Here is a 22,633-nt window from a genome sequence, read left to right as displayed (position 1 = left end):
TCTTTTACTAACTTCCACTCCTCCTCTAAATTACCAGTTTCTCTTACTTTCACTGCGTCATAGTCAGATAGACAAAATAAATAAAAAACCCAACCTTAGCAGAGGTAATATTCAATTTACTTTCAAGCACAGTAGCCTACTGTAGAAAATAATGTACATGGCAACTTAGGATGTACAGTACTGTATTGAAAATTAATTAGTCGATGTATTTCTGTATAGGTCTTAGGTCTTCATATTTACATTAGAGAAATTTGTGGGGCCCATAGGAAAGAATGCATTTTTTTATTAATTACAGTGACAGTTGTATCCCTTCAGAGTTTAGAAATTGGTCATCAAAGTTCCATGTCCTGTACAGAGTGGTAAATATCTGCTTCTTACTGGTCACTGTAATTGTGTCATAACCTTGGGTGATGGTTAGCAGCAAGCCATGATAGGTACAATCATATTGGCTATATGATCTTTACTGTTTTCTCCAAAATGTCAAACTATGAAATAGGAAAGAAACTATAGGAGACATGAAAAATAAAAGCTGAAAAATGTGCAGCAAGGAACATTGCAAAGAACCTTTACCACCATCTACTGTATCGACAGTGTATCTTTTTTATAAGTTAGTTTATCGAGATAGCTTCATCTTATTTCTAGATAAACATTCAACATACTGTAATTAGTTATTGGATGTTTATAAGGAACTTGGGTCAATTTAGGTACAACTATGTACATATGTATTTTTTTCTTTTCCATGCCTAACAGCATATCCTTTGTGATGACCACACAAGAATCAAGAATTCTTATGTTTTTAACTTTTTTTTTCAAAGGGAATGTTTACTTTTAAAGCAATACCTATCTAATTTTTCCTTTCTTGCAGGTCCTTGGCGTAGTGAGCACATCAGATGGTGCTCCCATTACATTCTCTCAAGAGACGCAGTTGAAAACAAACGTGTATGAGATTGATTAGGATTATTGCCTGTTGGTTATGGTGCACAATAGCTATTGAATTCAGATGTTTTATTACTACAAACTTAATCCATGTACAGAAGGCTGTAGGCGTAGGTATCCCAAGCCACCATACTGTAGTTTTATTATCAACTTCATTCCTATTCTACATGTTCACTGCTGATTACCGGTAAGTCTGACAGTTTCATGTGAGTAGTTAGCAAACTGGAATGAATGACAATATATAAATGCTTTCGTCCTACAGACAAGAATTCAATAAAAGTGCTTATTAAGATATATTGTACAGAGAGGCCATAAATTCTGTATATATGGTACACCATCCACCTCTAGTTCTTACATTTTCTTCCTTCCATTCCATCTAGTATCTTGACCTTCACATATATGTTGTCTTTATACATTCAATTCCATTTTAATTCTTAGTGTTTAGTACGATTCCAGGTTAGTGTCATGTTGTTATGACTATTTCAAATTTAACTTGATATTGTTTGTAATATGGAGCTCCTCCTGAATTTTAAGCTAATTTGTCTAGTCATGATTATGTCGGATTCAACATTGGTTTTGAAAGATCTTTAGCATAGGGCCTGACATACTAAAATCCTTGTGAGGAAAACTATTTCCGATTTAAAGGAGTTTTTGTCAATTTCAATCATTTTATGGGTTGTCATAAACCCCAGGGTGAACATGTTTTGGTTTTGATTGGTTTTAGACTTTTGCATTGGTGGTCATCCTAACATTTAGGTGATAAATTCAAAGATTTTTGGTCAGGAAACCAGTTTGATAGTCTTTCTTGCCCCTTGACCTGGTATTGATTTTGTTGTTATTTCTTGTGTTACATTTTTGTTTTTCTTATTTTCTATGCTGATAAAGGCTTCCTCCTAGAGATTTTAGAGGGGATGAGAGGAATAAAGATTTATCTAATTCATATGTAGGATAGGTGGTGTACACTTAACCACTGTTGATTAATGCCGTTTTTACTTTATTATATGATAAGGATGTATATAGAGATTGCCTAGTAGTGATGCACTTTTCTATGGTACCTCCTAATGCGAGTTTGGTGACAATATTATATGATTTTTATTCTGTTCAATGGATCTATTTTTATTGTTAGTGTCCTCTATTTTTTTGTGCATTTTCTTTCAAAGAAACACTGTGAAAGTTTACATCTTATAAGTTGATAATTGTACAAAATATTCCGCACTTGAATACTTAGCCTTTTTTAGTAATCAGTCAAAGCCTGTCAAGAACTTCTAGTGGCGGTTTTTTTAAAATGTAATTTTTATTTTATTGTTACATAACTTGCATTTAAGGTACAGAATTATTTAATTCATGGCTTAGGGGAAATGAGGTATTGTAGCTACAAGTTGTGAAGCAGCCTTTGTCCAAATGTCGTATTAAGGTTTAAGTTATAAAATTGTTGGTAATTTATAAGGAAATTTACTGGTAAACTTGAAATATTTTTTTTAATATACATTGTATATGATATTCATTAAAGATATGAAAGCAAAGAATGCCTCTGTACTTTGACCTCATCATCATTATTATTACTTTGCCTTCTATTTAGGTCCTTTGTATTGATCATCTTAATTTTACTTTATTCTAAGGTTTTTCTCATTGGACCATAACTTCTCTTCATTAAACCTTCCAATCTTTATTGACCCCTTAGGCTCTTGCCTCAAACGTATCAATTTCTGTTGGCATTTTAGATTCTTTCCTCTGTCCTTTCCAGGTTTACTAAATGAAAGTCAATTGTCTACGTCAATAAGATATTTCCTTCATCAAAAATTTTTGAAGTCTCTCTCTCTCTCTCTCTCTCTCTCTCTCTCTCTCTCTCTCTCTCTCTCTCTCTCTCTCTCTCTCTCTCATTTTTTTTGTGTTAGTCCATGATAAACTATAAACAGTTACTTGCTTACCCAGCTCGCTCATTGGTACACTAGGAGTTGAGGATAAATTTTCTCTTGCTCATCATTTAGAACCGTTCATTTTTCTGATTTCTTTCACCCTATCCTCTACATTCTTATGTGAATTGAATGTTTTGCATCATCTTTCTCAATATCTGATATCAATAGCGTACAATCCTGTTTTGTTTTATACAGTCCCATTAATCATATGTTGCTCTGCATTTGTGTAACAAAACTCCAGTCATGCCAGCTTGTACTATTCAAGATTTGATTCCCCTTTTTCAGATGTAGATTCTTACATATGGTTTTTGCTTAAGTCCTCAATCCTAGTTATGAATTGACAGAAAATTACCCTTTAAAATGTCTGCTCTTTTCTGGAACACTTAATGCTATTATTCTAATACACTGAACCTTCCCCAATATTCATATGCTATACGTTTTGAAGCACAAAATTTTCAATATGTAAAAATTTTCTTTTTTCTCTCTAGATATTGACAAGCCCAATTTAGTTTCTCAGTCTTAAGCTCCAAAATTGGTATTTTTAAACAAATGCCAGTTTTACTTATTGTTGCAGCATCATGAAACATCTGCACTGACTTTCTCCATTAATGTCCTTTTCTAAATTGCTTTTGATTTATGTTAACATGTTCACCATGCATTTGAGTTTAAAAGCACAATTTCACTGGTTTGTGACCCCTACCAGGTTACTAAGTGATTATTGAAGTACATTTTGTTTTTCTGTTTGTGTTCTATTGCTTTTTTGAGTAAAGACAAATACAGTACAGAAGAGAATGGTTTGTTGAGACACTCATGTCCACATGAAAGACTTTATTTGTTCTTACGCAAGTTACAAGCCTTCATCCAATAATTGGGAAGATATCTTAGGCGCGAGCTGGAATTTTCCATTGAAATAGAAAACGTGCAGTTATCTGACTAGAAAGAGTGTGTGGCGAAGAATCCCTGCCCCCTTCCAGTTGGCTCATAACTCCCAAATTACTTTGACATTAGTGGGGTACAGACATACTTTAAAGCGCCTGCCATAACTTGATTCTTTTTACTTAACAGTGTGTGGTTGTTGAAGAATGAATGAAATGGAATAAGAGCTTGGTGCTACCGGGAGTTGGATAAGCAGTGCAGCTACAGTATTTCGTGGCAAAGCTGGCTATACTTCCACATTCCCTCTGTGCTTTATTCGGGGCATCCCCTTGCTCCAAGTGTTGATCATGGCCTCTGGTGCAGTATGCCTTGAAGGGGAAGAAGCGTGCTAAGCGTTAATGTCTGGTGCTTACGCCCCCTGGATCAATCCTTGGGGAGTACCCCACAGGGGTAAAGAGAGAGTGGATCAACATTGGCATCCTTTTTCAGGCTTTGTTGGTGCACTGGAAACCACAAGTGTTTGCCACTCCGTTTCGTTAACTGAAGGGCCTTCTATTGTGACCATGCAGGCAGTTGATGAGGAGTTGACTTAAACTTGGACTTCCTCAAGTCTTTCTAGTAGGCACCTATGTGTTGTGTTTTTGTCTCCTCTGTAGCGAAGGCGTGATGATTCCCCGGTGGCAGGGAATCTAGTGGTTGGTAGTTCGTGTTAGTTGCCCCAAGTCCCAGTAATGTAAGGGAAGGAAGGTAAGGGTAACAAGGTGTTTCCCTTGTCCTTGGTGAGAACCCAATCCCTGACCCAGTGCCAGTGCTCCCCTTCCCGTGTCCGTCACCCCGACCTTTGTGCCGGGTTTGAAAGGCTATTTTTTCCTCCCTCAGTGTCAGTATAGTGTGCCTGAGGCCCAACTGGTTCTGGGGTCGTGGGGCCTTTGAGTGTACCTAACCCCTTCCTCTTTGACAGTGTGCTCTCCCCCCCCCCCTCCCTTGTTGTGGCTCCTGTTGGATTAATTTTAGGCGGAATGGTACTTGTTTAGAGAGTATATTTTCCTTAGCATTCAGCTTCACCCTCACCTCTGGCTGTGGACAAGGGTGCTCAGGGTTAGTATGTCTAAAAATCTCTGGGCCGGGTCCAGAGTGTTTGAAGGTTGTTTACCCTGAATCAGAGAGTTCTTTTGTGAAGGTCCTTGCTTTCATTCATGTAAACAATGGACTGGGAGATGCCCAAGGCTCCACCTTTGGGGGTGGTTTGATTCAATAATGGATCAGTACTATGGTGCCTTGAGTATGGAAGCCCTTGTTGGAGCTGCTCTTTAGGTCTAAGAATTCTCTCCATTCAGCAGCTCAAGCAAGATTTTGCTGCCTCCACTCTGTAGGCAGTCCTAGCCCTACCTGTTGGGTATCTGGGTTTCGAAAAAGTGAAATGTGTCTGCTCACTTCTCAAAGCAGGTTAACCAGAGGGGAGTGAAGGTGTTCGAGGGACTTTTTGGCAAGTTTCCACGTCTCTTCTGCTGGAGTCATTTGTAGACGGCCGTGGGTTCGTGGAGAACTGCTTCACAGGACTACCTGATACACCAAGCTGTTGCCTTCAAGGGCTCTGGTTCTTCAAAGGGATTAGCGCCCAAGGTTTGGAATCTGGGTAGGGCCCTGCGCTCGCTCCTATAGCTGTTCCGTAACTCCCCCCTACCTCTTCAAGAAAAGAGGCTGTGCAAGCACAGCCTTTTTCATCATCACAGCCCACTGTTTCGAGGAAGAATGGTTGTGGGAAGAGGAAAGGGCAAGAGAAACACAGAGAGGTGTTTCCCCTCGTCCGCTATAAAGAATAGGGTGTTGTTGCTATCGTCACGGGGCTACTTGGTGGAGACACGAGACTGAGCCTGAGGTGGAGAGTGTCTTTCAGGGATTTTACTTATTGCACTACCCTTACTGGACCTTCACCCCCCACCCCCAGCTCCTGTTCCAGTCAAGTTCATGATGGGACATCAAGGGAAGCCTGGCCTCGCAGGCATAGATAAAAGTGAAGTTGGTGAAGATTGCTCTTGAAGTCGTTCAAGACAGATCTCCAAACTTTTTTAGTCGACTCTAACTGGAGAAAAAGGCAACAGGTGGCTGGGGACTGGTCTTCTGAATAAGTTTGTGTGCCAAACGAAGTTCAGGATGGAAACAGTGTAGTCTGCAGTGTTTTCCATCGTAGAGGGAGAGAGTATGCTTTATTAGATCAGAAGGAAAAATACTTTCATAGCGCCTGTTCATCAGACCTTAAAAAGTACCTCCTCTTCCTGTACGATATTGAATACCAGTGCAAGACTGTATGACTTCCCAGGTATCCATTCGGGTGTTCTCCATGATAGCTGCCTACGCCTCCTGTGGGGGACAAGTCTCTCAATGTATCTCAATGATTATCTCATCTACAACTAGAGGTTGAAGTAGCTGAGCATGCTGATAAACTGGGCAGCAGTAAGTCTTTCCCAACAGCTGATTGCATCAGCAAACTCGGGGAGGTTGGGAAAGACTAACTGTTGCCCCGTTTATCAGTATGTTCAGGTTCTTCAACCTCGGCTTGTATATGAGATAATCATTGAGATACATATGGAGACTTGTCCCCCACAAGAGGCGTAAGCAGCTATCATGGAGAACACCCGAATGGATACCTGGGAAGGCATACAGTCTTGCATTGGTATCCATTACCGTACAGAAAAAGGAGGTACTTTTTAGGTCTGATGAGCAGGCACTAGACGAACTGCTGCCCAGTTTATCAGCATGCTCAGGTACTTCAACCTCTGCTTGTATGAGATAATTATTGAGATACATTAAGAGATTTGTGTCGTCTGTCTTCGTTGGAATAGCTCACTGTTCATCGATGGTGTCTGGACGATCGCTTGGCATCCAATAGGGATTCCTTGGTCCATCTTGTGCCGGTGGCTCAGGAGGTACAGTACGAGTGGTCCTAGTGGCTCAACAAGGACAGATTGATGGAAAGGCAGAGAGCACTCCTGGTCGACTTAGGAGGGAAGACCGAAGAGGAGAGGCATCTGCTTTTGATGTCCTTGAGATGCAACCAGCCTTTCGAGGCTTACAGGCATGTCAAGAACATTTGAGGAAGCCCTAGGTAGCCATGATAGTCTACAACACCACCGTCTCAAGCCACCAGGCACTGGTAGGGAGCAGAGTGGTTTCTACATCCACTGGTTACAGACGGCTTCTTGTTCTGGAGCTCCAAGGATCGACGTGTGTGCCTTGTGGCCAGACATGAAGCTCCCCCCCATTCCCAGCTCCAGAGGCTGTTTGAAGACCCCTTCATCCCCACTGCGATCACTTGGACATTTATGCCTTTCCACCTTTCAGACCAACTCAACCATTAATCAGCAATGTGTTGATTATGCCAGGAATCAGGAGGACCCTAGAAGTTCCCAGATGCCCTCATACAGTCGTATTGTGATCTGCTTGCTTATAGTTGAGGTCACAAGTATAGATCATGATTATCTTCGTCTTCCTTCCCCGGGAGAAGCGTTCTTAGTAGAGACTGTCAAAGACTACTGCTCGGCCTTGAGTAGGGTATTTCAGTTGAAGAGTAGACCTCTCCGGTTCCTAGAAGTTGTCAAAGTTTGTGAGGAGCTTTGAGCAGTCTTGCCCACCCGGGGATATCAGGCCCCTAGAGCAGTACATATATACCAGGCTCTCAAGAGTACCCATTCAAGCCTTTGAGGTCTGCTAATGTTAGCATTGAAAAAGAGTGAGCAAGCTATATGATCTCTAATGAAGTTGCCCATGGTTTTGAATGGAAGGTTTCCTCAAGTTTTGCTCTAGATTTGTGGCAATGACTGAATACGGTTGGCCATGAACCCAGGATCGAGTCCTCCATCCTCTTCCACATAGGATGGTGATGCTGTAGTTATGTCCGAGAGTGACCCTGACACAGGTCTAAGCATAGGAATACTTTTGTTATCTATAGGTCCTTTATACACAGATTTCTTTGATATTTCTTCATACAGGGTATTCGAATCCACTGTTGTGGCATGGCCTTTTACAGAAAAATCCTTGGAGACCACAGAATACTATCCCCCACCCCAAAAGGTAGTTAAACAAAATAACCATTGTGTCTTTTATTGATAACTACTATATAACTGGCTAGTGTTTTTTTATTTTTATTTTCTTTTTTACAAAACTTTACAACTGCACAATGCTTGTGTGCGCCTCGTTTAGGAACGTGACTTTCAGTAGTTTTGTCATCATTTGCTGGGACATTCTTACTAAATTTTGATGAAATTATTAGTGTAAATACAAAGTCTGTCTCAATGAAGTAGCTGAATTGAGTAATTGCACTTACAATAAATGTGCATATATAATGCAGTTAAATTTCATGACATAATTTACAAAAATTTACAAAGCCCTCTTATTTGAAAGGTGAAGTTTACTCTTTGCAAATGTACTGAGCTTTACAATGCCCTTCACTTCCATTAAATGAAAGAAAATTAACTTCCAAATAAAACTAATCCAGCTACATTAAAAACTAAATTTATAATTTTCTGTGTATGTAAGCAATCTTTTCAGAGGGCAAACTCCACTCATTGTCCTCGGCTAATGTTTTAACCCTTAAATCTGACCCTTACACCATTTACCTACGCCCAGCTACACTTGAAAATTTGTAAAGATTTCACTATTTTTGATGATTAGGTAAAAGTACGTATTTTTTAATTTTATAACTCAATTCAGCCTAACAGAATTTTGAATTATTTAGCAATTCTATTGCTTTTTTCATTTTCTTCATTTACATGGACTCCTCTCAAAATAGAGGGGCAAAATAATCATTCACACTGATACCATCACAGAAATACAAATAAAATTTGTCTATGCCTAGCTATCTATTCTGGAGTGAAAAAAATATACAATTATGAAATAATGACATTAAACAAAAAAGCTTACACAGTTCACATTTTCACTATGACTTCACATATACACTGGGTATTGCAGGATTCCCTGGTGAATGAGTGGAAAGATATCAGCTAGAGAAAGCATAAGGCTACCAGCTAAGATTTACAGCGCTTAATTATACAAAACGGTTAAATTTTAGTCGTATCTGGTAGCTTTTGCATCCCCCTTTCGCAGAAAAAATCTTGCAACACGATAACCTTCCAGACAGGGAAGCCCAAGACCTATAAATCTCTCCAACTTGGGACTTTTCATGACATACATACAGAGGATTGAAACCTGAGTTACACTATCTGCCTTATTACAGGAGATGGCCTTCAGTTTAGGTATCGTGGCCCCTCATTGTTCTTCATTTAAGAAAATAAAAATAATGCAGCTAGCAAAGGAAACTAAACAGGATCTTCCAGCTACAATTCAAATGCCGTGACTGACAAAGCTGTCGTACTCTTCATATGTAGCTTTTAATTTATTGTTATAACTGTCACCTCACTCATAAGTGTCCATTTCACTGAGAATTATCCTTATTATACTTAAGGAAGAAGTGTTCAATTTGTACATAGACTTTGCACGTTTCTGGGTGTGGCTCCACCCGAAAGTATGTAATAGCAGCCTTCTGCATTTTCAGATTCAGCTTTCATGATGGAATGACTCCTTATACGGGTTACTTGTAGTCACCTACGGAATAAAGAAAAAAAAATTTGTAATTTTATTTGGAAAACAAATGGTAGAGCAATTATTTTATGTTACTGTACATTACTTTGAAAATTGAATTGTGAGTAATTGTGAGTATAATTTTTGAATTTTGATCAATACTCACTGTGGAGGGTTCAAAACTGAAGTAGTGGAAGTGATGGAAAATTTGTGTTATGGCGATGTGGATTCACGAGGACCAGGTGGGCCAGGTGGTCCAGTCTGTGGAGAAGCACGGCCACTTACTGGTACATTTGGAGGCATGTGTGGCGGTGGTATACCTGGCCCCACATGGCTTGTGGGGGGAGGACCACTAGACTGCGGAGGGATGTTATCAATACTTGTCGTCGAATGGACTGGCACATAGTATGGGGCTGCAGTGCCATTTACGCCTTCTGGATAGTTGCCCATGAAGTACTCTTTGTTGACACAATTCCTCAGGGCATCTGGTATACGTCCAATGATGGCTCGTCTGATCTCACTGGCAGCCATCTCTCTTAATTCATTGCTTGAAGCATCAGAGTAGTAGGCGGCATGTGGTGTGCATATCAAATTTGGTGCATCTTTGAGGGGACCTAAAAATAAAAATTAAATAATTACCTCTTTCTACTCGAGCCTTAATTTTCTATATAAAATATCAAAAGTAAAAACACATTCCTCAGTATTGTGATGTAAAGGACATTTGCAGAGAACTAACAGGATTATTACATTTCTCGCTACACATGAATACTTATCTATATAAAGTCATAGTAACCTTGACAAACACATCAGTTCTGTGGTTTGGATATTGAGGTACTATGCACATATTCTCAATTAATTATACAAATGCTAACTCCATGGGAAAAACATATTCATGATAATTGTCTAGTTAACAGTTTTTAGGTGTTCTTCCTACCTATAGTTTACCAAACCACCATAGCAACTAGTTCATATTTTTCACTTGTATATGAACATTCTGTATCCCGATAACAGAAGAATATTTAAATTTTCATTAGTTTACACCTATTTGATCTTTAATATGTGACTCCAACAAGCTTTAATTTGGAAAATATAAATGTCGTCAACATTATACAGCCAAGTTAACTAGATAATTTAGATTATAGCTGCAACATAGACCAAAATTTTAAATGTGATAACCACAAGGCACATCCTCTTTATATATTAAAAAATTTCACTAAGACTCATCATTATCTCCTACACCTATTGACATAAAGGACCTCTGCTAGATTTCGCCAGTCATCACTATTGAGAGATTTTAAATCGACACTTCTCCATTCAACATTTCCTACTTTACGTCTGGGTCTTCCAACTCTTCTTCTTCTAGTGCCTTGTGGAGCGCAGTTGAAAGTTTGGTGAACTAATCTCTCTTGGGAAGTGCAAAAAGCATGCCCAAACCATCTCCATCTACCCCTTACCATGATCTCTCTTATAGTTTCATTTCTAGTCCAGTATTGCCATTGAACTTCCAATTTCCTTCAGAGGGATTTGTTTTCAAATTTACAATATCTGTTGGATATTGTGTCACTGTCATACGACTCGTGTCCATAAAGTAATATGGATCTCACTAAACTGTTATATGTCCTGATTTTTATATGCAATTTCTGGCAAATTGATTTCCAAATTTTACTTAACCTAGCCATTGTCTGATTTGCTTTTTTTCAATCTTTCGTTAAACTCAAATTCTAAAGATCCTGTAAAGATCATAGTTCTTAAATATTTAAATGATTCCACTTCATTAATCCTTTCTCCTTCCAGTGATGTTTCATCTTCCGTTGTATATTCCGTTCTCATCATTTGTCTTTCTTCAATTTATCTCGAGTCCAAACTCTAGTGACATTTCATGCATTCTAGTAAGCAAGCTTTGTAAGTCCTTTGGTATTCTCCTATTAAGGACAGCATCATCAGCATACTCCAATTCAGCTAATTTCCTATTATCAATACACTTCAATCCTTCGCCACCATCCCCAACTTTTATATGAATTACAAAATCCATGAGGAGGATAAACAACATATGTGACAACACATTCCCTTGGAGTACTCCACTGGAAATTCATTGTGATAAGACTCCACTAAAATAACTTTGCACTTGCTATGCTTATGAAAAGACTTAATTAAATACTGTATACATATTTAAGAGGTACTCCATAATGCAGGACTCTCCACAAAATTGGCCGATGCACATTATCAAAGGCTTTTTCATAGTTCTCAAATGCCATCAAAAGTGGATTTTTATATTCTACACAATGCTGTACCACATGTCTTTAAATGAAAATTGGGTCAGTACAAAGACCTTTTTTTAAATCTTGCTTGTTCATCTCTCAAGTTTTCATCAATCTTTCTCTCTAGTCGCTTTAGAATGAGCATAATATATATTTTCATGACAACTGACTTGAGTGTGATGCCTCTGTACTTATTGCAATCAGTCAAATCTCTTTGTTTGGCCCTTTTCACCAACACTCCTTGCTCTCATTCATCAGGTTTTGCCTCTTCACGCCCCATTCTACATAAAGTATCTAGTATATATTCTGGGAGTCACTTTATTTTTGGCCAATATCATCTCAGCAGTTATTCCATCATATCCAGGGGCTATCCATCCCCTTCGACTTGAAACACCTTGAATTCATTCATGGGCACATCAAGGTCTTCCTCAGCTTCAGGTATATCAGTTGAATAATTCCCTTCATATCTCCTATTCATGACCTCACTAAAGTGTTCCATCCAAAGTTGCCTTTCTTCACCTTCTGTTGTTAAAACTGATGCTTCTCTTATTAATGGGTATATGATGGTTCTTCTTTGCCCCAGTAGAGATTTCATTAATACAAGACACATTACAATGTGAATTGTTCTTTTAAATAATGCAAAATACTAATCACATCAAAAGTTCTTTCCATAAATGCAAAATTATGAAGGCTTTGCTTCATTGACGTAAGACTTTTCAATTCAATTATGCATTTAAAACCATAAACATGTCTCAAAATTTTGTTTTCATATATATAATCAACACAAGTTTTTCATGAAAAGCTTTCTATTAAGAACCAAGATTTTAACTAAGAATTAACCCTAATTTCATGCAACTCTCAAATATTGATCAATATAGTGGCCATTATATGCAAAGTTCTCTAGAAAAGATCTACCTACTAAATTTTTCAGTATCAACAATAAAACCAAGATGATCTAGATATTTAAAACCTAATCTGATTTTAATAACAGTAAGAAGTCAATGAAAAAATTATAGCTTGTTCCATGTAGCAGGAAAAGAGTCCGACAACTGTATAAATTCCAAGTGGCAGGCAATGTTGAAGTTAGAATAACAGCAAAAATAAAATAATTACAAATGCTATCCTTCTTGATTAAATTTCCTTAAAGAATGTACAAAGAATCATCTTATAATGAACAAACCCTTTGGTTTAAAGATGAAATAAAGCTTAACCTCTAATCACATGATGTATTCATGTAACTTTTTTATGAAATACAATACTCAAAATTATGAACGAAATCATGAGAATTACTCCCACTGAACTGGTCAATTAATTTCCAGGGAAGAATACTCACAAAAAGGACTTGCAAAAATTAAATGGCATTTAAAAGTCCATTGCAGCAGCTTTCCTCCAATACGAGTTGTACAGCTTTTTTAGTATTTCGCCTCAAATTTATTTGGTCGTTACCCAACTCCCTCTTCTCAATTTTCTTTCAAAAACAATCCCTTGAGTGAGCCAGACTCGAAATATGCCTCGGCGGCCTCGGTAAACTTCATGATACACAAATGAAAATTTCCAGTTAATTCATACTTTAGTCTGTCATCTTTGAACCACAAAATATTTAAATTATCAGTATGAAATATCTAGCTCCTTTATGAAATTACACTAAAGACCGATTGTTTACACACAAAAAAACTTCACAGAAAAGGTTGATTTCCCATTATCATCCAGTTTTTAAGAAAATAATTTCACACAATTGGAATATTCCAGTGAAATATTGCTTATATCCTTCACCAGATATGAAACTAATAATTGGAAAAATGAAACAAAAAATTTGACATTGCAACCAGTGATGTAAAAAAAAGAAAATCCTTTATAAACTTTTACAGTAAAATTATTGACCTGATGTGTTAACTGTAAACTCAATATTAAGATTTCTGCGAGTACTGGCAGCAATAATGAATGGTTCATCAAAATAAGTGAAACCAGTGTAATAAGTAATTACATACGAAACAAAACTGCACTTTACCTGTGAATGGGTTATATGGTTCATTCTCATGGACATCCAGGGCTGCTGCTCTGATTCTTCCTTCCTTTAGTGCAGACGCCAAAGCATTTTCATCAACCAAAGCTCCTCGAGCTGTATTGACCAAAAATGCTCCAGGCCTCATCTAATTTATAGAAGAGAAGTTTAAATTTAGTTACCGAGAAAATTAACAACAACTATAATTATACGTAAAAAATTAGGAAAGAAGACAGGTTGAAAGAAAACAGGTTAAGTTTTATGTGTCACCCCCTCCCACCAACAACAAAAATTATCTTCAAATTGGAATGATTAAACTTGTAAATATAACCTATTCTTTTCTACTGAGTAATTGTTATTTATAAGTGGTTGGACGACTAAACAAGACAAGATTCTAGATACACTAAAAGGACAGGTTTATGCATGGGTAAAAAGGCCTTAATAAATTTAGGAAAATTGACTGAGAGTGCATCCTTTTTTATGAATTCTTTAATTATCAGCAGCTTACGTTTCCAGATCACAACCTTTCCTATAAATCGAAGAAATTACTACCCAAAGAGTGATTATAATCCTGATGGTATGTTAAGGCACTATAATGTACTGTACTGCATTGCTAGCAATTTATTTAAGCCATTTGTAATAGTATAAATTTCCCTTTAATAAAATTTCATACTGAATTGCTTTAACTGAAGGTGCCTGTAATACTATGTTTTCCCTTTATATGATTAAAAATTTATTTTTAGATAGCCACAACCATACTGTAACGCTTTACCTGAAGGTGCCTCTAATATTACGTATTCCTTTTTAATAATTAAACATAAACTCTAACCTTTAGTGTCCTCCCTTTTCTCCTTTTCATTTATAATACTTTATACAGCAAAAAAGCTTCCTTTTTATACTTTCATATTTTTTTTTATCAATGTCCCATTCACTATACTATAACACACTCCATTTAAACTGTTTCCATCCCCATTCATTTTCTCTAAACTACTAATGTACTACTGCTTCTGAGGAATTCATTAAATTATCAATATACCTTCAAGGTAAATCATAGTATAGTATTTCAACTTCTCAATCTGGTTAAGCTATTTAAGAATACTTAATACTGAACCATTATCTTGCAAAAATTTTATAAATGGATTAAAAGTATGCCCAACAAGCATTCAGTTTAATGTAATCAAGCTGCTGTGAAAAATTCAGTGTTATTGGAATAGCCTAATTATACAAACAAGACAATACCATAATAGCTTAATCAATTCTACAATTAAACTTTATGAAAAAAATTACAAAGCAGTTATTTACCTGTTTGATGGTAAAATCATTTATCAAATGATTGTTATGTTCATTTAGGGAGCAATGCAATGATACGCAATCACTCCGGTATAACAGATCCTGAAAAAAAAAACCATTGCAATGAATCCTCTTGTAGTTACAAACATCAGATTAATGTATTCCTGCAAAAGCCAATCTTTTTGCTATTTGCCATTGTTTTTATAAACATGAAAACAATCAAGTAAAATAATATAAAGAAAATGCTAAAGGAATGATGGAGTGAAAGAAAACTACCCTTACCATTTTTAACATAGCCTGACAATCATATCACATTCAGTTACTTCAAGCTTATGGTTGTAGTGATAACAACGAAAAACTTCCCAAGCAGTGAAAAAATGCATCCTAAACTGCAAAGTGTCAATTTATAATACTTAAAGGACAAATAAAGACCTCTCAAACCATGATGGCTGTGTCCATAAAATTAAAATACCTTCTCTATGCAATGTGGTAAGTTTAATTTCTCAGTAGTTTTTAGTTTTTTTTTTCCCCCCTAAATTTAAACATGTTTCCATCAATCCATCAAGAATAGACAACCTTTTAAAATTAAAATAAAGCTGTAATCTTTCTGTTTATCAGTACATTTCAACTTGCTGAGAGTCATAACTTGATTACTATATAAATTCTGGATGCTTCCTTTCCAATTAGTAGTGAAAATAGTTTTCTCTCCGTAAAGAATTACACAATCCACTCAATTATTCTTAACAATTGGAACATGAACCTCACCTGTAGTGTATATACTCTAGAGAGACCCAGACTTTTCTCAATGCCATCTGATAAGTATGGATCATAAAATGTAACGTTGAACCCAAAGGCTTTTGCTCTTAATGCAACGGCAGACCCAATACGACCTGTAATTATGGATATTTATTAAACTTCCATCAACATTAAAGTGCATGATTTCAACCCCTAACTGAATAAGTTAAAGTCCATAGTACTAAGAGGCTCAATTTAAATATTCCTTGATAAGAAACTGAATAATCTAGCTTTAAAGAAATTACATGAGAAATAAATGAAATTAAGTGCAAACTTAATAACAGTGATCTGCAAAGTGAGATAAGGAGCCTCATACTGATATTCTTACTGAATGCTAAGTGCAGAAAAATATTAACCCTTTTACCCCCAGGCTATTTGGAAATTTCCAACCCTTAACCCCCAAAGGTTATTTTTTTTCAAGCACATTTTGCAGTATATTTTTTTTTAAATTGCTCTAACAGCCTTAATTTTTGTCATAGAGGTCAGATTGGTCTCATTCTCTTGGAAAAAGCATGAAGTTTCTCCAAAAATATTAAAAAAAAAAAAAAAAAATTTAAATAGCAGTTTTTCCCAAGGACGTACCAGTACGTCCATGGGGGTAAAGGGATGAGTTTTGTGAAACGTACAAGTACGTCCTTTGGGGGTAAAAGGGTTAATACCAAGATGTAAAAACTAATATCTTTAAATTTTACTCCCAGGTTTTGATCTACAAAATTAATGTTCTTATTGTAAAGAGTAACTTCTGCTAAACATTTTCAACATGAGTCTGTATAACATCTTGAAATGAATATCTGGAAGTACATTAGTACAGACTTGTTTCAATATTGTAGTAAACCAAACTAAAGTTGATGACATCAAAATACACAAAGCTTCTGCAATAACTGATAATCCAGTAGCAATATTGATTTATAAACAGAGTAGCCAAACCCTAAAAACAACTTTATATCTACTGTATTGGCATATCATTAAAACCTTCTCCTACATATAATAGCAAATCATAGAAACATTACTCAATATCGCAAATCAAGTCACAAGAACAAACCTAAAGCACAATTTGTTTTGATACAAATTAAATCTTAAAATAGAAAAAAATGTACTGTGTGTGCTATGAATATTTTCCGTACTAAATTCATCTTTAGACTGAGATTTTTTATCAATAAAGAGACCTTGAAACAAAGAGGCTCTGAAATGTTGTGATGCTCTAAAAAGTTCAAAATTATCAATAGCACAAAAGAAAGCGATACTTACCCAACCCAACAATACCTAGAGTATCGTCACGTATTCGTGCACATCCTTGCGCAGCTTCCCGAACCTGATCCCGAAAGGAAACAGGTAAAGATTTAAAAGGTAATCCAAACTAAGTAGTATATCAGAGAAAAAAACAGCGTAATTTAATACAAATTAGAGGGCATGCCACAAATTACTTGACTAAAATAAATGCCCCAAAGGCTTAAAACAAAGTACATTTAGGCTTTGTTCTATGAAAATGAAATATAAGATTAATTTACTTTCCTTGAAATGTTAAGATTAATTTCTTGGGGGAAAAGCAATATTGAAATACCCCAAATTGCATGAATCACACGAAACTACACCAATATTAGACCCTTCCACCTGGGGTTAACTTTGAAGCACAGAGTATTAAAAGCTCCTTTGCACTTAAGCTTCTATGTATGTGAAATAACAGTGATCATGTGTTGTAACATATGGCTCAAAACATTTCATATTTTCTCCAGTTGTGGCAACTGGAAATAATCTTTATCATGTTTGAATCATATGTATGCAACTCATGTTCACTGTTTGTCACAAGTTCAGCATCACACCTCCCACACCTGCTCGGGACCCGTAAACTTCTTCCCCTCTCGAACCATGTTGGCCAACCAGTATGTTCGGCGATATAGATTTAAAATCAGACACATGGTGGTGTCTGCAACCTCCTCAACGCCATACCCTGGCACGTTGCAAACTGCAATGCCCAATTCACCTGCCGCCTGTAAAACAAAAATAAACCTTTAGACTTTCTTAATTTAATTTTGAGCATTCAAATAAGATAAAAATTAATTGCTACAATTAGTATGCGGCATCTCCTCTAAGGAAAAGGCCACTCCAAAATCATACCACTGTTCTCTACTCTTCGGTAGTGCCGTAACCTTTGTACTTGGTTTTCCACTGTCTAGAGGTAGATTTCTATTGCTTGAGGGCACACTATTTCAACTTATTACTCTTCCTCTTGTTTTTTTTTTGTTTTTTTTTTTTTTTAAGTTCCTTGGGCTTATAGCATCCTGCTTTTCCAACTAGGGTTGTAGCTTTGCAAGTAATAATAATTATTTTTATAAACTAATGATATTTATAAAGGTATAAGAGGTTATGAAGTATATACCATGTTGCCTTCAAGCATATTAATTTCAAACAATCTCAATAATGAAAGTAAAATGGACAAAGCCTGAAATTTCTTATTAGCCACTCAGAGACTTCAATGTACAGTACATATTTTAAAAACTATAATTTTTTTTTCCTTTTTTTTTTTTAAATTGTCTGTAGCTTTATAGTAATTGATTTTACAGTAACTTATCTTGATTGTTAGTTTTCTAAATGTGCTTCTACTATACACAGTACTGTAATATAAATAAATCTGAATTTTCTTTATGATTTCCGAAAAATTAAAAAATGCCCATTTAGCATAATTAATGGCCTTCAGAGAATAAAACGTTTTAAACTATTAAATTGCACCAGCTATAAATGACTTTGAATCATTAACATACATATTATATAAATATATATATATATATATATATATATATATATATATATATATATATATATATATATATATATATATATATACATACATTGGTAATCTACTCTGCACACAAGATATGTTCAAGTTAAACATTTCTTGTAATGTTAAACTGGAAAAAAAACATTCCAAGTTAATAGTCCAACAAAAAGAATGATAAAAGAAAAAAAAACCGAAAACCAAGGAGCCAATCACTAAAGAAAGATTCTAACTATGCCAAAACTCTCTTATTGGAAAGACTCCAGCAATCAACCTAAGAGTTATCAACTTTGAAGGAAAAAGTTTTTAACTTTGGGAAGCTTTCTGGCAAACTTTTGTCAAATTCCCAAAACTCGGGGACAACGAGTCTGCATCAACTTTAAATTCAACAAAAGTTTAAAATGACCTCAGGATTCTTGCTATGCAATACTTTTCTAGTTCTTTCTTTTTTTACAATTTCAATCATGTATGACTTTGAAAAGACGAAGAAACAATAATACAATAGGATGATTATATCAGAATAATCTTTTCTTTAATAACTTTTTTATTTATTTCTTTTTTTTACTCGGTTTCAATCATGTATGATTTTGAAAGATGAAGAATAATACTTTACAACTATTATCTCATCAGAATAACTTTATCTTTTATAACTTTTTAAATGAAAAATACAACTTGAGCTATACTTCTCCTCCTCCATCTTCCCGCTGAAATGTAAGTTTCATAACTTTCCAAACTTGTGGCATTAAAAACTTTTGTTAAGAAAAGTTAACAACGAATATTGAGCATCCATAAGAGCCAACAAAATGAAAGCCATCTCGAGTGTCAGCCAGTTGGCTTTTACTTCTTTAGAAAAGGTAAAAGAAAAAAAAAAAGAGTAGTCAGGAAATACAAAATACTTTACGATTGCTGATGCCTAATCAAATCTTTTACGAACCAAATTGTAAAACTATCAATATTGGACATGACATTTTGAGGAAGGCTTTTACTTCTTTAGAAAAGGTAAAAGAAAAAAAAGTAGTTAGGATGTATAAAATACTTTACGATTGCTGATGCCTAATCAAATCTTTTACTAACCAAATTGTAAAACTATCAATATTGGACATGACATTTTGAGGAAACCATCAAACATGTATGCAGAGAGAGAATGTTTGAGTTGTCTCAAACAAGACAGCGATAAAGTTTTCACGACAATTTGAGCTTTACAAAAGTTTAAATCATGGTTAACTTACTTTGACATCAACATTGTCAATGCCACTACCAATTCGTACTATAACTTTAAGCGCCTTGAATTTTTCTAAGTCCTCTTTTGTCAGAGTTATGGTGTGCCACATCAAAGCTCCCACCGCCTCATTTAAAACCTGTGGATGAGATAGCATTAATAAGACAATTAAAAAATGTTAGCTTGATGTTATTAAAGGTCATTCGCAAGGAAGGAAAATTTACTGTAACGTACTTTGAATAATCAAAATTGTTGAATCCGTCATGATGCCATATATACCATTGTACTGTACTTAATCTCTTCACTGACGCCCCTCAATATCATCTTGATAACGTTAAGGTCTTTAACAGTTAAATGTATTGATAAGGCTGTGAAATATTCAAACTATAGATAAATTTCTAACTCAAGTTCCCTTTTTAGGTTTTATTCATGAACGACGCCACATTAGTACGAGACAAAATATCCTCTAACCTTTTCATGTATTTCTGATGTGGACTGGGCATCACAAAAGGCAACTGTCGCCACATCCTTAAGGATGGGCATTTCAACTGCACAGTCCCGCCCATCGAGAAGGGCAACAAGGGGACGGGCGTGCATGCCTGGTCCATTTGGGATGGGCGGTCTGACATCCAGCCGCTGTCTTTTGTTTGTTTGAATCATGGGTGAGGGAACTGCTTGTGGCACAGGGAACTGACGATCAGCCCCTAACCCCGGGGGCTTATCCATGCACCCCACTCGAAATCGACTACCCAATACTGGAAAAAAAAACGCCATAAATTTTTCGTGGGCTATGAAATTATGGACTAGATCGACTCACTGTAAGAAACGGTAATATAAAATTAAACTCAGTTCTAAGATGTTATAAGTTCATTTATATCATAAGATATAAAGGAATGAGACTTACCTAAATTTTGTATGCTTTCACCAAGAGCGTCTCTCTATAGGAGACGCTAATTGGTTATATGGGTATGCAAGACGTTCACCTGCAAAAAAAAGAAAAAATTATCTTGAGATGAATTATAAATGAGCAAGTTTTATCACCATTTTGTCAGATGGCATAAGAGAAATACCACGAGATTCATAGATTATGTAAATTAGCCAACCCAACCCCATGCAATTATTTATATAATGTCATAACCACTGTTTTTGTTATGAAATACAAGAGTGAGCATTAGGGGAGTAAATATGTAAAGGGCATTGAAAAGAGGTAATTATATGCTACTCTATACTATTTTTTTTTTTTAATGAGGCGCATTTGCACCGACTCGCAACGGTGTTCTTTTAGCTCGGAAAAGTTTCCTGCTATCTGATTGGTTAGAATTATGTCGTCCAACCAATCAGCGATCAGGAAACTTCTCCGAGCTAAAAGGGCACCCCTGCGAGTCGGTGTAAATCTGCCTCACTAAAAAGAATTGACTATAATTATCTCTTCATATTAAAGAACAAGGATATCGAATCGTGGCATAAGAGAACTACATACTTGGCGAGTCGATCAGATCAAGTAAAAAATATCATATAACCTAAATCTATTAAGAGGAATTTCCAAACCTTACGACAAACTACGGTGATATTCTTTATGCTATGATACGAAATCACTTCTTGAAAGGACACAATGATACGGGTAATGTAAACAGAAGGGTGTGGCCTAGCGAACATTGATGTCATGTCATGTGAGACGTAGCTTCGTTTTACGGATAAATATTTCACGACGATGCACTACGGTACAGTGTAATAAACTGATATTTTTAAAAATCACTATTTAATTCAAATAGAATAACAAAGTCAAACAGAATCTTTTATAGTCCATTTCTACATCTATCGAATTATCCATAACAATATCTCCAACTTCAATAATATATTAGATTGAATATGAGTATTCATAGCCGTTGAATAAAGAAATGTGAGTGGAAACCAGCTTTCAGAAGTCTCACACCGAAGAGGTGGGAGGCGACCACCAAAGGCCATCCGATGGGGATATCACGCTTTAAAAGTTCGAGATGAACACAAGGAGACAACTAGACTTCGAGGTAATGATTACTAACCTACTATAAATAGTTTATACTCTCTTCGTGTATATATGTGTATATATATATATATATATATATATATATATATATATATATATATATATATATATATATATATATATATATAATATATAGAGAGAGCGAGAGAGAGAGAGAGAGAGAGAGAGAGAGAGAGAGAGAGAGAGAGAGAGAGAGAATTAGTAAGTCTATCAGAGAGCTCTCTCTCTCTCTCTCTCTCTCTCTCTCTCTCTCTCTCTCTCTCTCTCTCTCTCTCTCTCTCTCTCGACTTGCTTAAAATGGTTCTCTAATCATTCCATTTTAATATAATGATCCGCCTCAATCTCTATGTTCCTTTGCAGGAATTATTGTCCGGGACTAATCAATCAAAAAAAAAAAATATCTTCGACTTGAAAATTTCTTCAAGTTATGACGTGTACATACAAAAACAAATTAAAATAACATTTCCTGTATATTACGAATGGGATTTCCTATTACAAAAACGATAACAACCTCAGGATATGTACAATACAGTACTTGGAAAGAAAATATGTCATAGAAAGTTGATTAAACTCACAATGGCCTGACATGTTTCCGAGAGAAAATTCAATGGAGAGAGAGAGAGAGAGAGAGAGAGAGAGAGAGAGAGAGAGAGAGAGAGAGAGAGAGAGAGAGAGAGAGAGAGAGAGAGTGTTACAAGGATTCTGGGGGTCTCCTTGGACACTCCATTTTCTCTTCGATGGAGTGATTTAGTTTAAGGATTTAAGAGTTCTTATGGTCTTGTCTAACTTATTCTTGAACTCGTTTACCGTGTTACTGTTTACTACATCAGCTGGAAGGAGAGAGAGAGAGAGAGAGAGAGAGAGAGAGAGAGAGAGAGACCTAACTTCAGAGTGAAAACTCTACAACTGAAGATTACAGCCGTGAAAGAAACCTCTCTCCCAAAAGCGAACTTTCCTACCAACCC

The 22,633-nt window shown here is 36.0% G+C and overlaps 2 protein-coding genes across 5 annotated transcripts in view; one reads left to right on the top strand and one right to left on the bottom strand.

Moving 5' to 3' along the window:
* deltaCOP (coatomer subunit delta) overlaps positions 1 to 2,462 on the top strand; it is a 79,107-nt gene extending 76,645 nt beyond the window's left edge. Inside the window, exon 9 of the mRNA XM_068388687.1 lies at positions 866 to 2,462. Coding sequence (XP_068244788.1) covers positions 866 to 955 — 90 coding nt within the window. The 3' untranslated portion in view covers positions 956 to 2,462. The remainder of the gene's footprint in view (positions 1 to 865) is intronic.
* Positions 2,463 to 7,815: 5,353 nt separating this feature from the next.
* CtBP (C-terminal binding protein) overlaps positions 7,816 to 22,633 on the bottom strand; it is a 138,604-nt gene continuing 123,786 nt past the window's right edge. The window contains exons 2-11 of one of the 4 annotated variants that reach the window (XM_068388682.1): positions 20,547 to 20,625; positions 20,114 to 20,458; positions 19,653 to 19,781; positions 17,471 to 17,638; positions 16,899 to 16,962; positions 15,621 to 15,745; positions 14,868 to 14,957; positions 13,572 to 13,713; positions 9,472 to 9,919; positions 7,816 to 9,329 (exon numbers count right to left, since the gene is read on the bottom strand). In XM_068388682.1, the coding sequence (XP_068244783.1) occupies positions 9,519 to 9,919; positions 13,572 to 13,713; positions 14,868 to 14,957; positions 15,621 to 15,745; positions 16,899 to 16,962; positions 17,471 to 17,638; positions 19,653 to 19,781; positions 20,114 to 20,416 (1,422 nt within the window). In that variant the 5' untranslated portion in view covers positions 20,417 to 20,458; positions 20,547 to 20,625 and the 3' untranslated portion in view covers positions 7,816 to 9,329; positions 9,472 to 9,518. The remainder of the gene's footprint in view (positions 9,330 to 9,471; positions 9,920 to 13,571; positions 13,714 to 14,867; positions 14,958 to 15,620; positions 15,746 to 16,898; positions 16,963 to 17,470; positions 17,639 to 19,652; positions 19,782 to 20,113; positions 20,459 to 20,546; positions 20,626 to 22,633) is intronic. The other 3 variants (XM_068388685.1, XM_068388683.1, XM_068388686.1) reach the window with 3 other exon arrangements.

The sequence above is a fragment of the Palaemon carinicauda genome, chromosome 15 (genome assembly GCF_036898095.1).
Source record: "Palaemon carinicauda isolate YSFRI2023 chromosome 15, ASM3689809v2, whole genome shotgun sequence".
Taxonomy (NCBI): domain Eukaryota; kingdom Metazoa; phylum Arthropoda; class Malacostraca; order Decapoda; family Palaemonidae; genus Palaemon; species Palaemon carinicauda.
Note: the sequence above shows the minus strand (reverse complement) of the source record. Positions and strands in the feature narration are given on the sequence as shown.